The sequence below is a fragment of the Sminthopsis crassicaudata genome, chromosome 3 (genome assembly GCF_048593235.1).
Source record: "Sminthopsis crassicaudata isolate SCR6 chromosome 3, ASM4859323v1, whole genome shotgun sequence".
NCBI classification, from domain to species: Eukaryota; Metazoa; Chordata; class Mammalia; order Dasyuromorphia; family Dasyuridae; genus Sminthopsis; species Sminthopsis crassicaudata.
In genome coordinates this window covers 62,661,001-62,683,464 of record NC_133619.1, presented here as the reverse complement: position 1 = coordinate 62,683,464, position 22,464 = coordinate 62,661,001, and the positions used below count along the sequence as shown (strand labels likewise).

The following is a 22,464-nucleotide window of genomic DNA, read 5'->3' as shown; positions in this document are numbered from 1 at the left end:
GTCCCCCGGGGGGGCCTTCGGGGTGGTGCTCATCAGTGAACCAGCGTGGGGGCCGCCCGGGGGCACGGCCTCGGGCCCAGCGGGGAATAGAGGGAGCAGGGCAGAGCTGGGATTCCGTCATGTGACTGGGAGTGGGGTGGGAGGGGCGCACCCCGAGGCTGGGGGCGCGGAGGGAGTTCGGGGGTCGTGCGGGGGGGCCGGAGCGGGACGCCCCGGGACCGGCCGGGGTCCGCTCCCGCCCCCCGCGCTCCCCTCCCTGGCCCGGCTCCTGCTGTCCGCCCGCCCGCCCGCCGGTGAAACGCTGTTGACATGTCCTGAATTATTAAGCGCGGGGTGGGCTTCGGAGCACATGCTGAGCGGCGCGGGCTGAGCGGCGTGGCGGAGCGAGCGCTCGCAGGGACACACGCAGGGGCTGACAGCTGTGCTGCTGCTGATAAGCGAAGCCACAAGGAGACGATCGAGGAGAGAGACAAGCGGCGGCGGCAGCCAGGGCTGCGGAGCTGCTGGGAGCGGAGCAGCTCCCGCCCGCCCCCTCCCCCTCCCCGGCTGGAGTTTGGAGGAGCGGCTGCTGTCGCCGACCACTTGGGGAGAAGAGCCCGGGCTGCCAGGCGGGGAGGGCACGCGGGCAGGACTCTCTGGCGGCCAGGTCCGAGCAGCCGGGCAGATGCCTATCGAGATAGTGTGCAAAATCAAATTTTCCGAGGAGGATGCCAAGCCGAAGGAGAAGGAAGAGGGGGACGAGCAGAGCCTGCTGGGGGCGGCGTGCCAGGGGGCGCCCCCGAGGGACCTGGCCACCTTCGCCAGCTCCAGCACCCTGCACGGCTTGGGGCATGCCTGCGGCCCGGGACCTCGAGGGCTGCGCAGGAGCCTCTGGGCTCTGGCTCTCCTGGCCTCCCTGGCCGCTTTCCTTTACCAGGCGGTGGGCCTGGCCCGCAGCTACCTGGCTCGGCCTCACCTGGTCTCCCTGGACCCAGCCGGGGTAGCCCCTGTCCTGGGCTTCCCGGCCGTCACCCTGTGCAACATCAACCGCTTCCGCCACTCTGCTCTCAGCGACGCCGACATCTTCCACCTGGCCAACCTGACCGGGCTGCCCCCTAAGGACAGAGACGGACACCGGGCGGCGGGCCTCCGCTACCCCGAGCCGGACATGGTGGACATCCTGAACCGCACTGGCCACCAGCTGGCCGACATGCTCAAGAGCTGCAACTTCAGTGGCCACCACTGCTCCGCCAGCAACTTCTCTGTGGTGAGTCCCACCGCCGGCTTGCCTCTGGCTCTGGGGGGGCCATCTGGGCTGGGGGGTGGGATGGGGGTGTCCCAGAGCAGGGCTCCCCTTTTCCTCTGCTGCCGGGGTCCTCGCCCCAGGTCTCTCTTGGGCTTAGAGGTCCCTCTCTCCACTCTAGACACAGAGCCACAGCTCTTCGGAAGCCTCGAGGGGCTTGCCCTGTCCTTGCTGCTCCTGCCACTGCAGCACTGCCACGGTGTGGAGGGGGCACCCTGGTACCAGGGGGCTGGCACTGAAGGGATGGGGCAGCCCTGGCTGGAGTGCAGTGAGAGGCTTCTGAGTCCTGCCACTCCAGAGAACATCTTTCCAGAAAGTCAGGGTTTGTGTCTTCTCCCCCCTCCCTATTTTTACCCTTCTTTGACTCCTGCAGGCCCCCTCCCACCTTGGGCAAGTAGCAGAGTCAAAGGTTGGGGGCTCAAGGGATTGAGGAGAGTGGGCAAGGAAGGGTTTGGGGGGCATCTTGTGGAGCTGACACGGGCAGTACCTAGAAGGACCTCGTGGGCATTTACACAGTGCCAGTGTCTTTTTCTCTCATACTCTCCCCCTTTCATGTTGTCCCCCATGCTCAGTTCTGGCTTCTTCACTCAGTCATTAACACTAACAGCTCTTTCTCTCTTACAGTCTATGGCTCTCACACTCGGGCTCACTCATTCATTTCTAGGTGCACAACTCTCCTCACACACACCCCCTCCAAAAATTCCCTTGTTCTGGCCACCTACATCCTGTGGGCTGGGCTTGATGTGTGCCCCACACTCATCTCCATCCTCAGTGTCGGGGTCCTGGAACACAGGAGGAGCAGGGAGGGCCATAGTGTCATTCCCTCCTGTGATAACCATGATCTGCTCAACTCACACGCTACATGTCAGGATCTCATCTACACACAGTAGGCTGGTGGAGCTGAATCTGTGTGTGCACACACACACAGACCCAGACACTCCGCTCCGGGAGTTTTGTGATCCCTGTTTCTCCTGTGTGGACACACACAATAACACACACACACACACACACACACACTCACACACACACACACAATAACACACACACACTCACACACTCACACACACACAGTAGGGTCCCGCTGATGATGCATGAAAGCCCTTTGCCCACTTGTTCATGTGTGTTTCTCATACAGAGGAGCCGAGATGCTTTCCTGGACATGGTGTTTGGGGGATAGTGTCTCAGGCACACAGTCCATGTTCAGCTCACACCATACTCTCTGGGTGTACTCCCCTCCTCCCCCATTTTTACTACCCAGTGTCCACACACACACACACACACACACACACACACACACACACACAATCACTCTCCTGCCACTGAATTGGCCACAAGATGAAAATGCAGAGATAATAGAACTAGGGTTCCCTGTGAGCTTCTCAACCCAGACCCTGCTTGAGCATCAGTGGGACACATGCCCCCAGTAGAGTAATATATAGCCTATCATTGCAGTCAAATGGGGACTATCCAGTGGGGACTATGTGCCATGGGACAATTGTGGAGTCACACAGACCAGGGATGTTTTGTCCATGGGTTAAGCAGAGACTGCATGGATGGGAGAAAGGAGCATGGGATGGGGGAGGAGGAGAGATTTGTTAGGGGGAGAGTGAGCAGAGTCCCTACAGGAGACATTTCTCCTTGGGGGAGATATAACAGTGAAATGAAAAGGGCTGTTCTGGGAAATTGAGGCAGCGTACTCACCCTCTCACTCTCCTTTTCTTATGTCCCTGAGTTTTATCTCCCTGCAGATATTGGGAAGAATCAGAAGGTGGGATATAGAGTCAGGGGAGAAAGTGGGGGGCACAGTTCTCTGTGAGGTTCCCACTCATGTTTGTCATCCCCCTTGGGTGAGATTCCTTTGCTCTTTCCCTGCCCACCCACCCCCCCAAATCGGGAAGGAACAGAGACTGGTCCCAGCAGGTGCTGATGGGGGCCAGAAATCAATGGAATCTTTGTGCCTACAGAGCGGGAGTTTGTATCTCAGGGCCTGAGGGGGATGGGAGGGGGAAAAGAGAGGAAAAGGAAAGGGAGGGGGAACCAAAGGGGGAAGAAAGGAGGGAGATGAAGAAATGGGGGGAAGGTGGGGGGAGGTTATTGGAGTAGAGGAAGAGAAGAAGAAAGAAGGGAGGAGGGAAAGGAGAGGAGAGTGGGAAGAAAGGGAAAGGAGAAGACAGAAGAGAAGAAGGAAGAAGGGAGGGAGAAAACTGGAGGAACGAGGGAGAACAAGGAGAGATTTCTTGCTGTGGTCTGGGAAAGGAGAGCTGGCTAGAGCATTTGGAAGCAGTGTTTTCCCCTGTTTTGGGTCAAGCAAGCTCCTAGGAGGAATTCCTTGGACTCATGGTCTGTCAGGGTGAGAGTGATGGGGAAGGGGTGTGTGGAGGATGCATTTTTCTTGGGTCCTTTTGATACTGCTAATCTGGTGACATGAGGATGATGGGAGTTTGTAGGGATTTCTTGCAGGAGTGGCTACAAGACAGTAAGGACTGGGTAAGAAACAGCAGACATGTGGGGGAAACCCATTCACCTTTGGAGATGCATTGTCCCTTAGCACTAAAAGGCCATTGTCTCTTAACACTGTTTCCTTCCCATCCCATCCTCCTCTCTTACAATTGGAAATTCTGAATCTGATTCTGATTTTCATTTTGGTTGGTAAAATATGGGATCTGTGATGAGGATTGATCTGTGATAAACATGACATCTAGAACGGGGATGGGTCTGTGGTGAAAATGGGGACTATGATAGGGATGGATCTGTGAAGGATGAATGGGATTCTGATATTGATTGGACATTGGACAATGAGATGGGTCAGCCATTTAGAGGAATGGGTTTGAGGAGTGGGTTATTGTCCTGTTTTTTTTTTCTCTTACCTTCCTTGATCCCTCTTTCCCCACTCCCCACTATGCTGTGACCTTTCCTCCGGAATCCAAGTTAATAAATGTCACATTTTCCAGCCTATTTTTACTTTGGGTAATGCTCCCTCCCCCAGTCCTTCTCAGCTGCTGCTCTATCTAGCTGCTGCTACCACTTCAATCTCTCACCCCCACACTTTGTTACCTCCCCCACTCCCCCAACTCATTTCCCATCTCCCCATTTACTTTTCCCTCCCATACTTTTACCTGTTCCCACTCTTACCCATTATCACTGTTATTTATCCTCCCTATCTAGTCTTATCCGTCCACTCTCAAGCAACCACATATTTATTGAGCAGCAGCTACATGCAGGGGCTCTGCCTCAAACACAATGAGGGATTAAAAAAGAAGACATGGTCCCTGCCCTCAGGGAGCTTACAGCCTAAACACATCCTATGTGAAATCACAATGAAAGACAACAGCTGTTATGGAGGATTTCACGAGGCAGTTTATGATTAATCACCAAATGATGTCTACACTCAGTAAGTGAGTTCAGAGAAGGGAGAGAGCCTTCATGCCTTGGGAAGGCCTGGGAAAGGCTCACTGAGGAGGTAGAAGCACCGACCTTGGGAAATGTAAAAGGATTTGCAGAGGCTGAAAAGAAATATTACTGGGAGGGGGAGAGATTTTAGAAAATGCTGCCCCCCCCCCCACAATTGCAGCCCTTCCTACTCTTCCCTTCCCCTAACAAGGCACAATTCAGTGGAATCTACCCTCTGTCCCTCTATCCTTCGGTGATTCTCGTTGCTTCCCAAGTACTGGGATAGGTTTGGCTTGGGACTGTTGTTTGGGTGGGGGTGGAACTGAAATCTAAGGTATAATAATAAAATTAAGGTGCGCCGTGATAGCACTTTCCAAGTGCCAGACACTGTGCTAAGCACCTTACAAGTATTATCTCTTTTGATCTTCACAAGAACCCTGGGAGGGAGGTGATATTATTACCATCTCCATTTTACAGATTAGGAAACTGAGGGAAACGGGATTAGGAGATTTGCCCAGGATCCCACAGGATCTGGGGCCAGGTTTGAATTCGAGTTTTTCGGACTGCAGGCTCATTGTTGTGTGTACTATGGGGCCATTTACCTGCTCCTGTAGTCTATGCCAGGGAAGATGGTTAAATTGGAGTATTCCAGTCCCTCAAAGCACTTTCCTGGCATGATGTGGGACCCAGTCAGGATTCACTGGGATTTTTAGAATGAATAAATCATACAAGAACGACAGCACCTCTTTCAAACTTCCAAGGACATTTTCCTCTTTTACTGGCCCACAGGCCAGTAAAGTGGGCAGGGCCCAAGTCATTATCACCATTTTTGGGATGAGGAAACAAGCAGGAGAGGCCCAGGGTTGTCCAGAAGCCTCACAGTTAAGGAGAGGTAGAGGAGGGATTGAAATCCAGGGCTGCTGACTTGGAGGACGGCTTTCTTTTTGTTACATCACACTGCCTTCCCAAGGTCTGTGTGAGATGGATGGAGCACTGGGCTTGGAGTGAGGAAGACCTGACATATACCTCAGTTTGCCTCCGTTTCCTCATCTGTAAAATTAACAGCATCTCTGACCCAATGGGGTCACAAAGAGTCAGACACGACTGAACTAATCTTTACAAGATGTATGACTTCAAAACTTAGGGACAGCACTCCAAGCCTTTCTGATCAAGAGCTTGGGGTCAAAGGATGGAGGGTCACTCTGGACCTGGCATAGCACTGGGAGGAGGAAGTCCATAACCACATGGACTGTAACACGGGGAAATCTTGTAAACGGGATTTGGGAGAGCTTGGAGGCTGGGTGGGCTGAGAAGTCAGTTGGAGAAGTGACATAAGGGGAGAACTCTACATTAAATATCTGTATATGGGTACACACACATATATGGGCATTTAGGTGGCACATGGGATAGAGTACCAGCTCTGGAGTCAGGAGGATCTGAATTCAAATCCAGCCTCAGACACTTACTAGCTGTATGATTCTGAACAAATCATTTAGCCGTAATTGCCTCCATATATAAAAATATATACATACATATGTATACGTGTGTGTCTATATATGTATAGCATATTGTAGTATACAGTGCATTTTATATATAGTATGTATTTTTATATAACGCAAACATTTAAGTCCAGATTGTGTTTTATTTCTGCTTCATTGCCTCTGTTGCTTTTTGGATGACCTTGGAAACTCCACTCTACCTCTGTTTCTAGAGGCATAAAATGAGGGGGTCGGACTAGATGGCTTTAAGGTCCCTTTGAGTTCTGATTGTTTCCCTTAGGTGGGGAAACTGAGGCAGGGAACAAAAGGAGTTTCCCAGAAGTGACAGGTTCGCAATCAGTGTTGGTCAACAGATCCAACCCATTTTACAGATGAGAAAACCAAGTCCCAGGAGCATCAGTTTTACCCAAGGTCAGCTGGCAAGTATCCTAGCAGAATTAGAATACAGGTCTTAGAGCTGCACTTTTAGTATGTTATTGCAGATGCCAGCTAGAGCAAGAGAAACAATTGCTTGCCCCTGTTTCTCTTCTCACCAGACTATTCTGGTACCCCTATTTCTCCTTCCTGATTTAGCCCCATTCCTATCCTTCCAATTTACTTTTTTTTTTTTTTTTTTTTTTTTTTTACTTCCCTCCTTTGACTGGCATGACTAATAATCACTCACCTGGTTCTCCTTCCTCTTTGCTAATCAGGCACAATTAGACAAGGCCACTTCCAGCTGGGCAGTCCCCCATCCCTCTCCCTCTTATCACAGGCTCCTTCCCCCCCTTTCAGGTCAGCTTCAGGACAAAGGGGACTGAGACTTGGTTTGGGGTCCTTCTCTCTAACTCTTAAGCCCCCTAAGATCTCAATTCCTTTCTTTTCTCTGTATGTCATTTCATACAGCAGCCCTAGCCCCCCCAGGCCTGGTTTGGGGTCTTTTTCCTCCAAATTTTAAGTCCCCCCTTAAGATCTCAATTTCTTTCTTTTCTCTGTCATTTCATTGGGCAGCCCCAGCCCCCTCAGACCTGGTTTGGGGTCCTTCTCTCCAACTTTTAAGTCCCTAAGATCTTAATTTCTTTCTTTTCTCTGTCATTTCATCGGGCAGCCCCAGCCCGCTCAGACCCGGTTTGGGGTCCTTCTCCTACTTTAAGCCCCCTAAGATCTCAACTCCTTTCTTTTCTCTATCATCCCATCGGGCAGCCCCAGCCCCCTCCCCTTCAGACCAGCATTGAGACAGGCTGGCCATCCCTCGGCTCAGTGTTCCCTTTTTACTACCCCTTTCCTTGCTGCCTTTTTCTGGCCCCAGTACCCCTCTGCTCTCCCATTGAGGGCCTCCTGGAGGCCAGAGAGCGGTGCAGGAGGCCAGTGGGCCCTGCTGGGTCTGTTAATCTGACCAATTGCAGCTTTTTGTCCAGGCCCCTATTTTCTGCCTTCCTCCAAAGGTGCTTTCTTCGTGTTCTTGAATCCTCCTTTTTGCTGTAGCCCCAGCTGCCCTCACCCCTCTTTCAGGGGACTCTCTGCCTAGATGGGGGGGAGGCCTTGTTCCACAGGGAATCCAGAACCAAGGACGACCCCACGAGGTCTGGATTCCTTATTGTTGGAGAGGATGGGGGACTGGAGGGAGACCTGCCTCAGAGGGTGGGAGGGGGGCCCTGCAGAGCCAGCCCTGACCCGGCCCCACTCTGCAGAGGCCCCCGCCGGCCTCTTCATTAATCAGGAATCAACTGGGAGCCCAGCTCATTATCAGCTCAGCTCCTCTATAGAGCTGCCGGAAGATGCTGATTAGTGTTTGTAGAAGTGCTCCCTACTTCTCCCCTCCTGGACCCCCACCCTACTCCCTGTCACTCCTTGCACTGCTCCCCACCTGCTTCCCCCTCCCTCTGCTACTTCCCTTCCTGTGCAGAATTAACTCCTCAAATTGTCTCCATCCCAATCCCCTTCCCCCCCCCCACCTCCTTCCACTGCAGTCCCGGGACTGATATGTGGGGAACACAAGACCTGGGCTGGGGCAAGGAGGATGGGTCGAGGGCTGGGAGGGAGGTGGGAGCTGGGGGAGAGATTTAGTTTGGAGGAGGAGCAGGGCTTTGGCAGGGAGTACCCGGCCTGTCCCTGATTTGGTAGCCAGTGACGCAAGGCAGTCAGGCTGCGGCCGCTCCGGATCCTGTCTGTGGGGGGCTGAAGGGGGAGGCCACTGGCTTTCAGGAATGAGGGGGAGCCCGAGGTCCAGGGAGAAAAACCCGTGGTTCCTCCTGAATGACGAGGATGCTGGGGCTTCCGTCCGCCAAGTGTTCCACAGTCCATTTCTGAGCTCTTCAGCCTCCAGTCGGGCAATCATCAGTGGGGAAGGAGGGAGGGTGGTCCCTTGGGGCAGGTGAGGATTGGGTGGGGAAAAGACATCCAGGCACCCGCCATGATCGGGGCTCGGTGGGTTTGGGCTTTGCCCCCAGCAGCTACAGTCAGGCTGTGCTTTTCCTGGAACCCCTCCTGAGGGAGGCAGCATGAATCTGAGAGAATGATGGAGCTGGACATGAGGGAGATGGGGCGGTGTGGGGGGGGATGAGGTGCCATGTGAGGGGTCCTTGGAGGGAAGGAGACACTTCATATAGGGAGGGCACGGGGGAGGGCTTTAGATGGGGCTGGAGCTAGGATCTGCTTTCCTAGTTCTCCCCAGATGAGTGTGGAAGTCCTTTCTCACCTGTCCCAGCCTTTTTATGCCCCCCCAGTCTGGGTTGCCCCATTTTAGCCTTCTGGGTTGGGGGCAGCCGCCCCCAGCCCCAGTGAGACAGAGACAGGCTGCAGTGAGTGAGTTCAGGGAAGAGGCACGGGATGATTAAGGGGAAATGGAGGATTGATTTAGGAGGAAAGATTAAAGCAGCTAAATCCGTGGCGCTTGGCTCAGCGGTGACTAAGCGTGGACAGGATAATAGCTTACAAATGTGTGAAAGGTGTAAATACCAGGCAGGGGGAGGGGAGGGAAGGCGGCTGTGCTGGGGGGGGAGCAGAAGGGGCGGGAGCCTTCTCCCAGGGGCAGGAGGCCGGGGGTCTCCTGGCCCTGTGGCCCCGAGATGGGTAGCCGGGGAGAGGGTCAGGGGAGAGGGCCAGGTGGGCCCTTCTTGCAGCGGGGAGGCTGTGCCTGGGGAGCCGCCTCCCAGGAGGAGGGCTGCCGAGTGACCCCCGCCCACCACCTCGGCCTCTGGACTTCCCAGGCAAACGGGCACAAGAGGCTGCTCTTCCCCTCCGGCCCCCTCAGCTGCCTTCTGAACCCCAAGACTTCCAGTCTGCCTCTTCTCCCCCTCTCACAAGCCCTGTCCCCCCCACCACACACACCTAGGGATGTCTCTCCTGGCTGTCCCTCTCCCTGGCCCCCGCCCCCCTCCACCGGCCACCTCCTCGCGCTGCTCCCCCCAGCTCCCCCCTCATGGCCGCTGTGGAAGCCTCTGGCGCTTCTTGAGCGGAGGTCACTTTGCTGAGGAGCTGGGAGCCTGGGGAATGCAAATGAGGCAACCCGGAGAGGAGAAGGGAAGGAAGGAGACAGGAGGGAGGGAGCTGCATGTGTGATGGATGTATGCCAGGCCATGTAAGTGTGCAGGAGAGAGTGGATGGATGTGGGGCCGGGACCGGGGGCCTCCTTACAAGTGGTGTTGCAGCGAGGGGCCGAGGGGCTGTCAGGGGCCTCCTTAGGCATGGATGCCACAGCAAGGGGCAGAGTGGGCTGGCAGGTCCGGAGCCTCCCTAGGGGAGCAGGGGTGGGGAGCCTCCCTCCATGGTGTCAGAGCGGGGGGCCTGGGGGCTGGCATGGCCCAGGGGCCTCCCTGGGGGGGCAGGGGGGGCTGGCAGGTCCAGAGCCTCCCTAGAGGGGCAGGGTAGGAGGGCAGGGCCTTCTGAGGCATGGGTACCACAGCAGGGGGTAGGGTGGGCTGGCAGGGCCAGGGCCTTCCTACGGGGGGGGGGCAGAGGCAGGGACCTCCTTACACATGGTGTCACAGCGGGGGGCCAAGGGCCTCCTTAGGCATGGGTACCATAGCAGGGGGCAGGACTCACTGGCAGGGGCTGGGGCCTCCTTAGGGGGGGCAGGCCTGTGGTGTGGGATTACAGGGATCTTGTAATGTCTTGTGTAACCGAGTGAATGTTGGGCTGTGGGTTTAGGTTAAATGTGGATGTGTAGAAGGCTGAGTGGGTGCCCAGAGCCGAGGCGGGAGTGTGGATCTTGGGGCTTGCCGGAGTTTAGTTGTGTAAGGCTGGAGGGGGTTTGGTCTGGAGGCGTGGGGTTGGGTCAGGGCGAGGTGCTGCAGGGATGAGCAGTGTGGGCACTGAATGGGGGCTGAGGGGTCTCGTGTGTGTGTGTGTGTGTGTGTGTGTGTGTGTGTGTGTGTGTGTGTGTGTAAAGCTAAATGGATGTGGCAGCTTGGAGAAGCTGGAGGAAACCTGGCACTCCATCTTGTCCCTGTCATGGTGGGCTCTCCTTACCTCCCAAAACAGAAGGGGACGTTTTTCTCTTGAACACTCTACCCTGGACCCCCTAGTTGTGCCTTAGGCAGCCCTTTCTCTCGCCCACCTCCACAGTGTGACACACTGAGGATGGCTGGTAGGGGTGAGTGAATTTAAGGAAAAGGATCATTTACAAGAGAGGTCCATGTGAAGAAAATGGAATTCCTGAGTTTAGTAGAAGAAGTAGTGGAGACTTTGCAAGGAGCTCCTTCCCCTCCATCCGTCCCCATCCCTACCCCACTTTGGGTCCATCCATCTTACTCCCAGGGTTCCTCATTCCCCCCTTCCTGGAGTCAGCTCATTTCTAGTAGGGGTTCACTGGAGCCAGTTTGGGTAGTAACCTGCCCCCACCCCAATATCATCATCATCACCATCATCACTTTTGTCATCTTCATCTCCTACCGGTTCTCCTGCTCCCAGCTTTCTAATTTCCATCTCTTTTTTTCTAGAGATCACCCGCAGGTAATAATAGCGCTTCCACTACTACTCACAATTTACATGTGCTTGAAGACAAAGACAGCTTCTTCGAGACACAATTACCCCCCTGTGGGTGGCGGGGGGAAGCCGGCAATCCTTTCCCTTGTACTGGGGAATATGGGGTAAAAGCTGAGTGCACGGGGGGGGGGGGGGGGAGCTGTGAGGGAGGCGCGTCCTCTCCCGCCTGGAAGGACTGGGAATGGGTTGGAAAAGGTTGCTCCTAAAGGCCGGTGTCATCATCCAGACCCAGGTGTACCTTGGGAAGGGTGCTAGGCTTCCTCCGTGATTAAACACCTCATCCGTAATTCTGATCAGCTCTGCTCCCCGAGTTCTGCCTGTCTCTAGAGAAGGTAAAACTGAGCTGGGGAGCTGGGGAAGCTCCGGGTCCCCTCTGCGCCCCAGCTCGAAGGGATCCGAGCCCAGGCGGAGGTTACACCGCTGCCCCCCCTCCCCAGATCTGCCCGCAGTCTGAAGGTTTGGGCTCCCGGGCTGGGGAGAGGGCGTGAAGGTCAGAAGCCGGGTGTGGAGAGCGGGGCAGGCGGACCCTTAATGGGGGCACTGGGCTTGGGGGCAGCTAGGGAGAGTCTGAGCTCCTTGGCGGAGGCAGAATGCCCAGAAGGCAGCTGTGATAAAGCCCGGCCAGAAGATTAGCTCTGGGATTAGCCCAGTCTCTGCGGCTCCCGGGCTGCCGCTTATCTCCAGGAGGCTCGGCCCCCTCTCCCCACCGAAGCTCTGAGCCCTGGCCCCACTAATTGCCTGTTAACCCCGTGGGCTCTGTGACTGAAGGGGGGGGGGGGCGTCGGGAGAGCAAGAGCCCCGCCGAGGGCGCGGGCGGAGAGCGCCTTCCCGGGAAATGGGAGCCCAGTGGCTAGATAGAGCCCAAGGGACCGCCAGGGCCGGCACCGAGTTTAGCTCAGGACAGATCTCTCCAGATCTCAGATTACTGTCTCTTGTTGCAGAGTGGGGAGGAGGGAGCTGGGAGGCTGGGAAATGTGCCCGGGCTGTCAAGGGGAAGGAGGGAGGAGTGGCAGGGGCGGAAGGGCTGGAAAGGCAGGCTAAGGGACGGGCAGGAAGGTGGACCGAGGTGGGGGGGGGGAGAGTGTCACACAGGCACGGACCCACAGACAGAGGTGCAGAGATGCAGAGGCCAGGGAGACAGAGCAGAGGGTCAGAAATCAGGGGGCAGAGTAGTGGAGAGCAGAGGGTCAGAAATTGGGGGCAGACCAATGGGGAGCAGAGGGTCAGGGGGACAGACTGATGGGGAGCAGAGGGCCCGAAATTGAGGTTAGAATTAGGGATGTGTGTAGGCAAGGGAGAGGCAAGCAGAAAGGAGAGAGGTGTATACGGAAGGAAGGAGGAGGGCTTCATGCTGGAAGGGTAGAGGGGAGGTCGAGGAAGCGAGGGGAGGAGCCTGCAGGGGACTGATGGGAAGAGAGCTGCACCCTTGTTTTTGGCGCTCTGGCTCAGGACCCGTGCCGGCACCCGGGAGTGCTTTGCTTGGCCCCCGCCCCCCTTCCCGGCCCCACCTGGGGCAGCCTGTGGCCAAGGAGACGCGGGCAGCCGCGGATCTTGGGGGACGGAGCGGCCGTGCCGTCTCCATGGAAGAGGCAGCGGGCTGTGCTGCCACCAGAGTTCTGCCACTTAGGAGCCCGCGGCTCCACCCGCTGCCCGGCCGCCCCGGGGGCTGTTTCCGGGGCAACGATGTGGTCTGCCTGGCAGTCATTGTCGCACGGAGGGGGGCGGCGGGTGGCTCGGCCAGCTCCTTCCCTGTGGACTTCTCCGCCCCGTCTGTCTCCCCCCCCCCCCTTCTCCAATCCATTTCCTCCAGGGTAGGGGAGACGCTGGGCTGGGCTGGGGGAGAATGTATATATCCTAAACTTACTGGGTTTGGAGCTGGAGGCATCAGCTCCAACTCAGCATTTTAGGGAGGAAAATAGGGACGGGAGGGGGCAAAGGTGATGTAACTGGCTCAAGTAGCAGAGCCTAGACTCTCTTTAAGCCTTCTGCCTCCACATCCAGCCCTTTTCCCTGAGAGAGCCAGTGTGCCAGAGGTCCGGGGGAATCTGCACGGGCCCCAGAGCCCCTGGGGGAGGATGGCAGTTAAGTTTCCTCTCACTGACTTTGTACAGGACGGGGCTGACCTCCCTCCCCCACTGTCCTCCCCCTTCTTTCCCGTCTGCTCCCTTGTCCTCTCTTCTTTCCTCTTCTCTCCCCTTCCCCTCTTCTCTCCTCTCCTCCCCTTCTCTCCCCTCTTTTTTCCCCTCCTCTTCTCTTCCTTCGCTCTCTCCTCTCTTGTCCCCTCCATTCTCTCCCTGCTCCCTTCCCTCTTCCATCCACTCCCCCTTCTTTTCCCTTTCTTTCCTCCCTTCCCTCCTTCTCCTGTCCTGTCCTCTCTTCTCCTCCCCTCCCCTCCTCTCCTCTTCTCTTCCATCCCCCTTCTCCTCTCTTCTGGCCTCCTCTTTTCTCCCCTTTTCTTGTCCTTTCCTGTTCTGTCCTTCCTCTCCTTCCCCCTTCTCCTCCCTTCCTCTCCTCTTCTGCCCCTCCTTTTCCCTCCCCTCCTCTCCTTTCCCCTTTTCCTCCCTTCTCCCCTGCTCTCCTTTCCCCTATAACAAAGCACTTTTAAAAATGTCTCTGATTCATTTTTCTTGTATCATTTTGCACTATAGTTATTTATCTGAATTTGCTTGTCTCCCAGGGCCTAACACTGGGCTCTTTATGTGCTATAAATATGTATAGTCAATAGAACACACACCTAAAGGGAAGAGGAGTGAGGGGAAAGAATGAATAGAACTGATTTGGGGGCAGCTAGGTAGTATACTAGATAAAACTCTTGTGTCTGGAGTCAGGAAGACTCATCTTCAAACACTTTCTAGTTGTAGGACCCTGTTTGCCTCAGTTTCCTCATCTATAAAAATGAGCTGGAGAAGGAAATGGCAAACTACTCCAGGACCTTTGCCAAAAGAACCCCAAATGGGGCGATAGAGAGGGACTTGGTCACAGTGATGGACCTGGAAGGAACTCCTTGCTGGGTAATAGGGAATGGTTTAACAGGGACTAACAAAGGAAGGGCCAGAGAAAGGGATGAAAAGGTAGATTAGAGAGAAGGGAAGAAGAGTAATGGTCAAGATTCTGTCCCCTCTCTTCTCGCTAAAGTGAAAGGTCAGCCTATGGTTAGGAACCTTCTTGAGATGGCACTGCTGGCTGTGGGCAGGGGCTGTGAGGCTCCCGTGATAGGGTGAAAAGTGTTTTGTCAATCCCAAAGAATGAATTCCAGTTGATGTTGCTAGGGTTGTTATTATAATGTTTCACAACAATCTACTACAGGCTTCCATTCCAATCAGGTGATGACTTCTCTCCCAGATCCCTCTACTGCATTCCTGCTGAGCTCAAGCAGTGTTTATGGAGGGATATGGGGGTGTTCTGGTAAATGTTGAACACTATATTCCATTGGGGACATACTGCACATACTTTTAAGATTAATTGGTATTATTAACATTTTATCCATCACATCCTTGTCTAGACAATCAACAAAATAATAAATCAAGCCCTAATTTGTGGAGATTGATTTTTGAGATATAAATGCTAGCCCTGAAAATTTAACAATGGACTGAGGCTGGTTGGAGTTGATTCCAGCACACCCCGAAGCTATGGGATGGAATGCAGGAGCAGGATGCCTTTTAGGGAAGGCCCCCAGGTGCCAGATCTGGAGAAGATAAAGCTGCAGAATCTTGGCGATTGAGGTTGATTATTGGGTGGAAGGCTCGCTAGTTCCATCACCATCACCTGAATTCAGGCTCTTGTCAACCTTCTCCTGGGCTATTCTAATCCCCTCCTAAATTGTGTCCCTGCTGCCATTATCTCCTCCCTTCAATCCATCCTTCCCACAGTGGCCAAAATAATCTTTGTACTGCACAGGGCAGAACATATCATATGACTATTCAAAAATCTCAGTGACTCCCCATTACCTAAAGGGCAAAATACAAAATGCTTAGCCGGGTATTTAAAGCCCTTCACAATCTGACTCTACCTTACCTTTCCATATTTATTTCATGGGATGACTCCACGTTGCAGTCAAACTGGCCATTGCCTGCCCTTGCTTTGCTTTTTCCCACCTTCATGTGTTCACATCTCTTTCCATCCTCTGCCTCTTGAAATTCTTCTCGATTCCAGGCTTAGCTCAGGGCCCCCCTCTTCCATAGATTCCTTGATCATTCTCATAGGTCACCCTTTCCTCATAGTTTTACACAATGTCTGGGTCACCTGTCACTTCGGTTTTGGCCCTTACCACTTCTTCTGCCTCGTCTCATACTCACAGAAGCAGGTATCTGATCCCTCTCCCCTTAATAACCCAATATGTTCTCAATATGTTTTTGTTAAATTTGCCCGGGTTATGGATATGATGATTGGAGCTGACTTCTCTGCTAGCTGACAAGCAGACCTTTTCCTTGGGCTCTGGGAAGGGGGTGACTGAGGGTCATTTCCCAAGGTGCCTCTGTTCCTGCATCAACTAGGATGATGGCTAAGGGGAGTATAGTGTCCTCGTATAAGCAATAGATTTCCACCCAGAAGAACTGAAGACAGGGGATAACAATAGGACCTCTCATTTCATTGTTACAGGGAAAAACTAAAGGAGGGAATTCTCTCTTCTAGTGCAAGTTTCTGCATTTTTAGAGTCCTCTAAGGATTTCCCAGAGCAGAGATAATTTCCCTACAGCAAAATACACTCCATCCACTAACTTCCTCTCTCCCTCATCGCTCAATGCTCAATCCAAGCTCTGTTCCCTGTCCCTAACTTTCCCTTCTCTGTCTGTGCTGTATCAGTGCCATCTGGTGGATGCTGGGATAATTCCTTGAGCAAGGAGAATTAAGGATTCAGAGAATGGTAATGGATGCAAGGAAATTGGGGGGGGGGGCAGATAAGAAGGTGGGACCAACTAGGGGGGAGGGACTATCCCAAGAGAGAGGCTGGTTTCTCCTTTCTTCTCAATAGCTTGGATTACCTGAGCCCCAAGGAGGGATGGCAAGTGCTGTGGCTTAGGAAACAGAGTTCTGGGACTGGAGTTAGCAAGTCCTGACTTCAAAACTGGCTTCAGACACTCGCTATGTGTGTCACTGAATTCTGTCTGCCTCAGTTTCCTTATCTGTAAAAGGAGCTGGGGAAGGAAATAGCAAACCATTCCAGTATCTTTGCCAAGAAAACCCTGTGGAATGCATGAGTTGGACAGGACTGAACAAAAATATTTGTCAAGGCAGGGTTGGACTGCGGAGAAGCTCAGGGCCACTGTATCCTTGCTGTATGTATGTATGTGTATATATATATACATTTTTAATGGGCAGCTAGGTGGCAGAGGGGATAGAATACTATATATATATATATATATATATATATACATATATATATATATATATATATATATATATATATATATATATATATATACATTTTTAATGGGCAGCTAGGTAGCAGAGGGGATAGAATACTTTGCCTGGAGTCAGGAAGGCTTATCTTCCTGAATTCAAGTCCACCTTCAAACTCTTACTAGTTGTGTGAGCCTGGGCAAGTCACTTAATTCTGTTTGCCTCAGTTTCTTCATCTGTAAAAATAGGAGCTGGAGAAGAAAATGGCAAAGCCATCCATGAATTTTTGCCAAAAGGCCCCCCGCAAATGGGGTCATGAAGCATTGGCCATGACTGAAAAACAACAACGAACTTTTAATGGTAACCTCACTTTCTCACCTTCCCCCCCAGGTATATACTCGTTATGGAAAGTGCTACACTTTTAATGCTGATCCCCAGAGTCCTCGGCCCAGCAGGGCAGGGGGCATGGGCAGCGGTTTGGAGATCATGCTAGATATTCAACAGGAAGAGTACCTGCCCATCTGGAGAGAGACCAGTAAGAGCAGAAGACGGGGAGTTCCCCTACTCATGGCCCTTTCATTGGTGGTGGGGATGGGGAGAACCTTGGTCTTATGTAATGGTTGAATGCTGTGTTGGGGGTGAGGGAGATTGAGAATGAAAAACCAGAGCAAGGTTTCTGGCTGGGGGGCTCAGAGCAGAGAGAACGCATCCACGGGAGTTTCGCTCGGGCATCTCTTTTATCTCTGATGGGGGAATGGCCTCTGACTGGGGGCCATGGCAGGAGAGCGAGGCGGCCAGCCACAGAGCCCGGACCCCAGAGGATGCCGAAGCTCAAGAGAATTCCTGGTCTCCTCATCTCTGGGCTTCCTTCCCTGCAGATGAGACATCATTCGAGGCTGGCATCCGGGTTCAGATCCACAGCCAGGAGGAGCCTCCGTATATCCACCAGCTAGGTTTTGGGGTGTCTCCGGGCTTCCAGACATTTGTGTCCTGCCAGGAGCAGCGGGTAAGCATGGCGGGGAAGAAGGCGAGGGTGGCCAGTGTGGAACAGCTCTGCCCCGAAAAGCCTCTGATCGTCCTGGATTCTCCAAGCCCAGTGTGCACCAGCCTGCTCTGGCAGCGGGGTCTGGGACCTGAGGGGCGAGGTCAGATGGAAGGGGCTGTGTTTTAGGACTGGTGTGTAGAGCTCCTGGTCTGCAGAAGGACTCTGAAAGTCAGAGGATCTGCTTCCAAATCTCACCTCCAATAAGTGCTGTCTATGTGACTCAGTTTTCTCATTTGTAAAATCAGGTTGGTTTAGATGGCTTCTGATCTAGTCCTAGATCCATTGTGGCCCTCTGATCCTCCTTTATTTCTCAGCTGACCTACCTGCCCCAGCCCTGGGGGAACTGCAGGGCTAAGAGTGAGGGAGGGGAGCCAGAACTCCAGGGCTACGCATCCTACAGTGTGTCAGCCTGCAGGCTGCGCTGTGAGAAGGAGGCTGTGCTGGCTCGCTGCCACTGCAGAATGGTTCACATGCCAGGTGGGTGCCCCCTTAGCAGCTTGTACCCAGGCCCTGCGTTTGTGCATGTGCCTGTGCCATTTGGGGGTAAGGCTTGGGTGGTGGGGAAGGGACTGTGGACTCCAAGGACGATCTCCTCTCCCCAGGCAATGAGACCATCTGCTCCCCCAACATCTACATTGAGTGTGCAGACCACACTTTAGGTAGGTGCTGTCTTCTTCCCTCTCTCTCCTCCCTCTACCTCCATTTCCCCATTTCCCTCTATCCCTTCTCCCCATCTCCCAGAATCATGGAACTGGCGGTATCTCAGAATCCTCCTAACCTTGCCTGCTGGATAACTCTGGGTTACCTTCTTGATAACTCTGCTTTTGCTTGCATATCTCCAATGGCAGGGAGCTTGCCACCTGATAAGGTAGCCCATCCCCAGTTAGATACACTTATAGAAGTTTCTTGTGCCTCCTGAACAAAAATGGCTTCCTTTGACATCCTACCCATTGGTTCTGCTTTTACTCTCCAGCTCCAAGTAGGATCCGTTTTCTCTCTTTCCCATAATAGGATACTTGAAGACAGTCATGTCTCTTCCTAGTTCCTCATCATCCCCCACCCCGTCTACCTTCCCCTTCCCTTCTCCTGTTTACCTTGGCCCCCACTAACCTCATACCTCATCTCTCTATCTCCTCTCTACCCAGTCCCCCCTTACAGGACCCTTCCTGGCAGGGGGGTGTCATTTAAGTCTGTGGGATTTAGGATGGGGGCACAGCGTGGAAAGCCTATTTGACTTTGCGAGTCAGGAATCCGGGTTCTGCCATGGGCTTGCTGTAGGACAAATAAATATTTTAGCCTTCCTGGAGGGAGAAATCTACTGTTGGAAGCATCATCTCGTATCCATACGGGGCAAACCCTATATGCCGTGCAGACCCTTTTCCTGCTTCTTTTCCTGGTCGCTTTGCCATGAGTGACATTATGTGTCCCCTGGCCTGGCTCCCTCTGTCACACTGGCTCCTACATCAGCTCCCGTTCGCCCCACAATCTCGCCTTCCCCTGAGAATCCATGTGGCACATTGACCATCTGAGTGAGTCTGGACTGTGCTAGGTTGGGGGGACCCAGACTAGGGTATATTTGGAATGCTCAGATTGCTGAGAAGTGTCTCAGGGCTGAGATAGCTCCAGGCTGGAAGGATCTTAGACCATTAAGATTATACGGGATGGAAGGGGTGGGCAAACAGAACCCAGGAATGGGAGAGTCATACACAGATCTTTGTTGGGGGAGGCCTTTTTCTCATGAAGCTACCTGTCTGACAGGCCTGGTACAAACCCACCTCTGCCCGCTTGTTCCCCATTAAAGTGCTTACCTTCTCTAGTCTGTCCCAGATGGAACTGTTGTAATTGCAGACTCTCTGGGTGGGGGATCAGGAGGCCGCTGTGCTTGCCCCCTGCCTTGCAACCTGACCCGCTATGGGAAAGAGATCTCCATGGTTCGGATTCCCAACCGAAGTTCGGCCCGATACCTGGCCAGGAAGTACAACCGAAACGAGACCTACATACGGTACTGGAGTGATGGGGGGCCCAGTATGGTGAGGAGGCAGGGGAGGCTGCAAAGGTCTGGAGGGGGCTGAGGGCGTGAGGGAGGAGTGGAGGAAACTGGGAGGCTTCCAGAAGACTTGCACCCATTAGGTCCAAGAAATGGGGCAGGAAGGGAATATAAGGGTAAGGGTGAAGGGTGAAGTGGTTGCTATTTTGTAACTGCGTCCAGCCTCTGCCCACCACAAAGCTAGGCCCATAATGGATATGCATTAAAGGTAGAATTTAAAAGTGTTTCTCAAAACACTGCTCCAAGTTAGACAATGTGCTAAGGGTGTGAATGAATGAAGGAGCAATAAAGGGGTTGGCAATAAGACATAACCCCTGCCCTCGAAAAGTTGACCATCCTGTTGGGAGGGCAAAATCAAAAGTAAATGCTCACTTCATGGAACTGACTGTGAAACCTGAGAGAAATCGAGAGCAGACATTGCTGTGATAGCCAGGGGAGTTTCATGGAGAAGGTAAGGCCGGGGTGGAAGGATGGGGGAAGGCATTGTAGGGACGGGAGCAGTTCAAGCAACAACAGGGAGGTTTGTGATCATGCTTGTGGGATAGTCAAGACTGGAACGGAGGGAAGGATGCTGGAGTAGGGATGCTGACTCGGGCCCAAGTTGGAGACACGGCAGGACAAAGAATTTAGATTTCACGTGTTGAGTAGAAGGGGCCAATGCAAATTCTGGAAGGAATGAGGGAGGTGGTATTTGGGACAGCAGAAATGAGAAGGAATAAGGATTGTTATCCAGCCATCAGAATTGTGAGGGACCTCGGAGGTCATTTAATGCTTTACTCTCAGGTGAGTACGTTCTTGGAGAGCGTTTGGGGGCTGTGGCCCGTCTCTTTTTATGATGGGAGACCCAAGCCCACCTGGGTGATCCCCGAGGGGAAGGCGGGAGCTACCAGCTCTTTGCCCTGAGCTCTTGCTGAGGCTGGCCCACTCTAGCTTGGGGGGGGGGGGGCAAAGCAGGGAGACAGGTGTAGAGGGCCATTTCTCCTGCATCTCTTGTCCATGTTCTTTACCCGACTCCACTTCCAAACTGCTTCCTGTACTGAATCTGTTGAATGTTTTCACAGAGAGAACTTCCTGGTCTTGGATGTTTTCTTTGAAGCCCTGACCTCGGAGTCCGTGGAGCAGAGAGCAGTGTATGGGCTGTCTTCCCTCCTGGGTGAGACCTGTTCCCTCAGATGGCCTGGCAGGCTTTGGTGCCCTGCTCTCCCCTCCCCACCCTTCTGCTTCCTAACCACCTGCTCTTTCTAATGCACTGCTATTTCTATCCCCAGGTGACATTGGAGGTCAAATGGGGCTCTTCATAGGGGCCAGTGTGCTCACCTTTCTAGAAATCCTTGATTATATCTATGAGGCAAGGATGGGGCCCGGTGGGGAGGAGTATTCAGCCCTCAGGGTGAGGAGGATGAAGGATTCAGGACTGGAGGGGAGGCAGTCACCGGGAATGGTGGGAATCAGCTTCTGATCCTGAGGAAACCAGGCTTTCCTGGATGTCTTCCCCTCATCTGTTATGAGGGCCTCTCGGCTCTGATTCTGTGATTCCCCCACCACCAGGCTCACTCCCCTTTCTCCTGAACCCTGATTAGGTGTCCTGGGACCGGCTGAAGAGGACGTGGCGCCGCCCCAAACCACCTCTCAGGACCTCCACAGGAGGCATTTCTACCTTAGGGCTGCAGGAGCTGAAGGAGCAGGTAAGGGGAAGCACCCAAGATCTTCTCCCTCTGCAGGGAGTATTCTAGTGCTGAGCGCTCCCCCCAGACCCCTCTCCTCCCATGCTAAGGGTGTCCTCTGACTACTTGCCCTCATGCCTGTTGCCCTGCAGAGTCCGTGTCCAGGACGAGGCTGTGCTGAGGGTGGGGGGGCCAGCAGTCTGCTCCCCAACCACCACCACCCTCACGGCCCTCCCGGGGGCCTTTTTGAAGACTTCGCTTGCTAGGAAGGTGCTCTCAGAGGAGGGAGACAAGGGTCTGGTCTCCTACACGGCTGCACTGGGTGGAGACGGGGACTCCCTTCCCCGGACCCTGCTCCTTCCCCCTTGGGGCAGAATACTGTGACTCCCAGGACTGAGGGGGCCAGTGGGAGCTCCTAGCGAATGGCAGGGAAATCAGCTGCTACCCCTCACCTCTCCAGTAGCTAAGTCCCGGCCATCAGCTTCTTTCTCTCCTCTCCCCACTTTCCCTCAAATCCTCACTCCCAGGAACCCAGACTATCTGCCCCTGCCCCGGACCCAGCTGAGGGTGGGAGGGTCAGGACTGGTTCAGGACCAGGGTAGGGAGTGTCCCTTGGCAAGGGCATGTGGTGTACCCTTCCTGGAGAGTGCAGATCCTTGCTGAATAAAAAACAAAACAAACCCCTCTGTATATTTGTAAATAGCTGGGAGGGTGGGGGGAGGGAATAGGGATGGGAGAGGGCCAGCAGTGATCCCAGAAGGGTGCTTGGGCTTAGCGTGGGAACCTTGAGACTAAGTAAGTATGTGGGAGAGGGGATGAAGGGCTTCTGGGCTGGCCCTGGTTCAGGCCTCTTGGCTCAGCCCCATCCTCTGTTAGGGTAAATGGGAATGGCCCCAGCTGGCCTGGTCTGCCCCCCAAATGCACCCTCTGTCCAGCTCCCGGTCCTTCCCTTCTTAGGGCCACCTTTCCATGCTCCCTTAACTTCCATTCTTTCTTCCTTTCAAAAGACCCTAATGACTTTCTGGGTGGAGGCCCGTCAGACCTGGCTAAGCTTGGTTGGGGGGCAGGAGGAGAGTCCTTTCCAGGACCCTCTACCACCGCTCCCTCCCCTACTCCCAACCTGGGGTCTGATTTTCTAAATCTGTGAAACAAACGGAAATAAAAAGTCACAAAATATCGGATGTGTGTGTGGGTGTGCGGCAGCGCCACAGTGGGTGGACCTGAATGATTTG

The 22,464-nt window shown here is 53.9% G+C and overlaps 1 protein-coding gene across 1 annotated transcript; it reads left to right on the top strand.

Moving 5' to 3' along the window:
- Positions 1–177: 177 nt before the first annotated feature.
- On the top strand, positions 178–22,413 carry ASIC4 (acid sensing ion channel subunit family member 4). Its single transcript, XM_074298645.1, has 10 exons — positions 178–1,246; positions 16,867–17,011; positions 17,355–17,482; positions 17,836–17,998; positions 18,124–18,180; positions 19,370–19,523; positions 20,630–20,721; positions 20,837–20,916; positions 21,149–21,253; positions 21,385–22,413. Exons 1-10 carry the CDS (start codon positions 665–667, stop codon positions 21,496–21,498), a joined length of 1,620 nt encoding a protein of 539 aa, XP_074154746.1. The 5' UTR covers positions 178–664; the 3' UTR covers positions 21,499–22,413.
- Positions 22,414–22,464: the final 51 nt, after the last annotated feature.

What these genes read in the sequence shown, in the direction of transcription:
- ASIC4 (XM_074298645.1), top strand. Translation starts at nt 665, where the DNA reads ATGCCTATCGAGATAGTGTGCAAAATCAAATTTTCCGAGGAGGATGCC. An exon ending in CAGAATGGTTCACATGCCAG is followed by an intron (nt 17,999 to 18,123) that starts GTGGGTGCCCCC and finishes TCCTCTCCCCAG; the next exon opens with GCAATGAGACCATCTGCTCC. An exon ending in TCCTTGATTATATCTATGAG is followed by an intron (nt 20,917 to 21,148) that starts GCAAGGATGGGG and finishes AACCCTGATTAG; the next exon opens with GTGTCCTGGGACCGGCTGAA.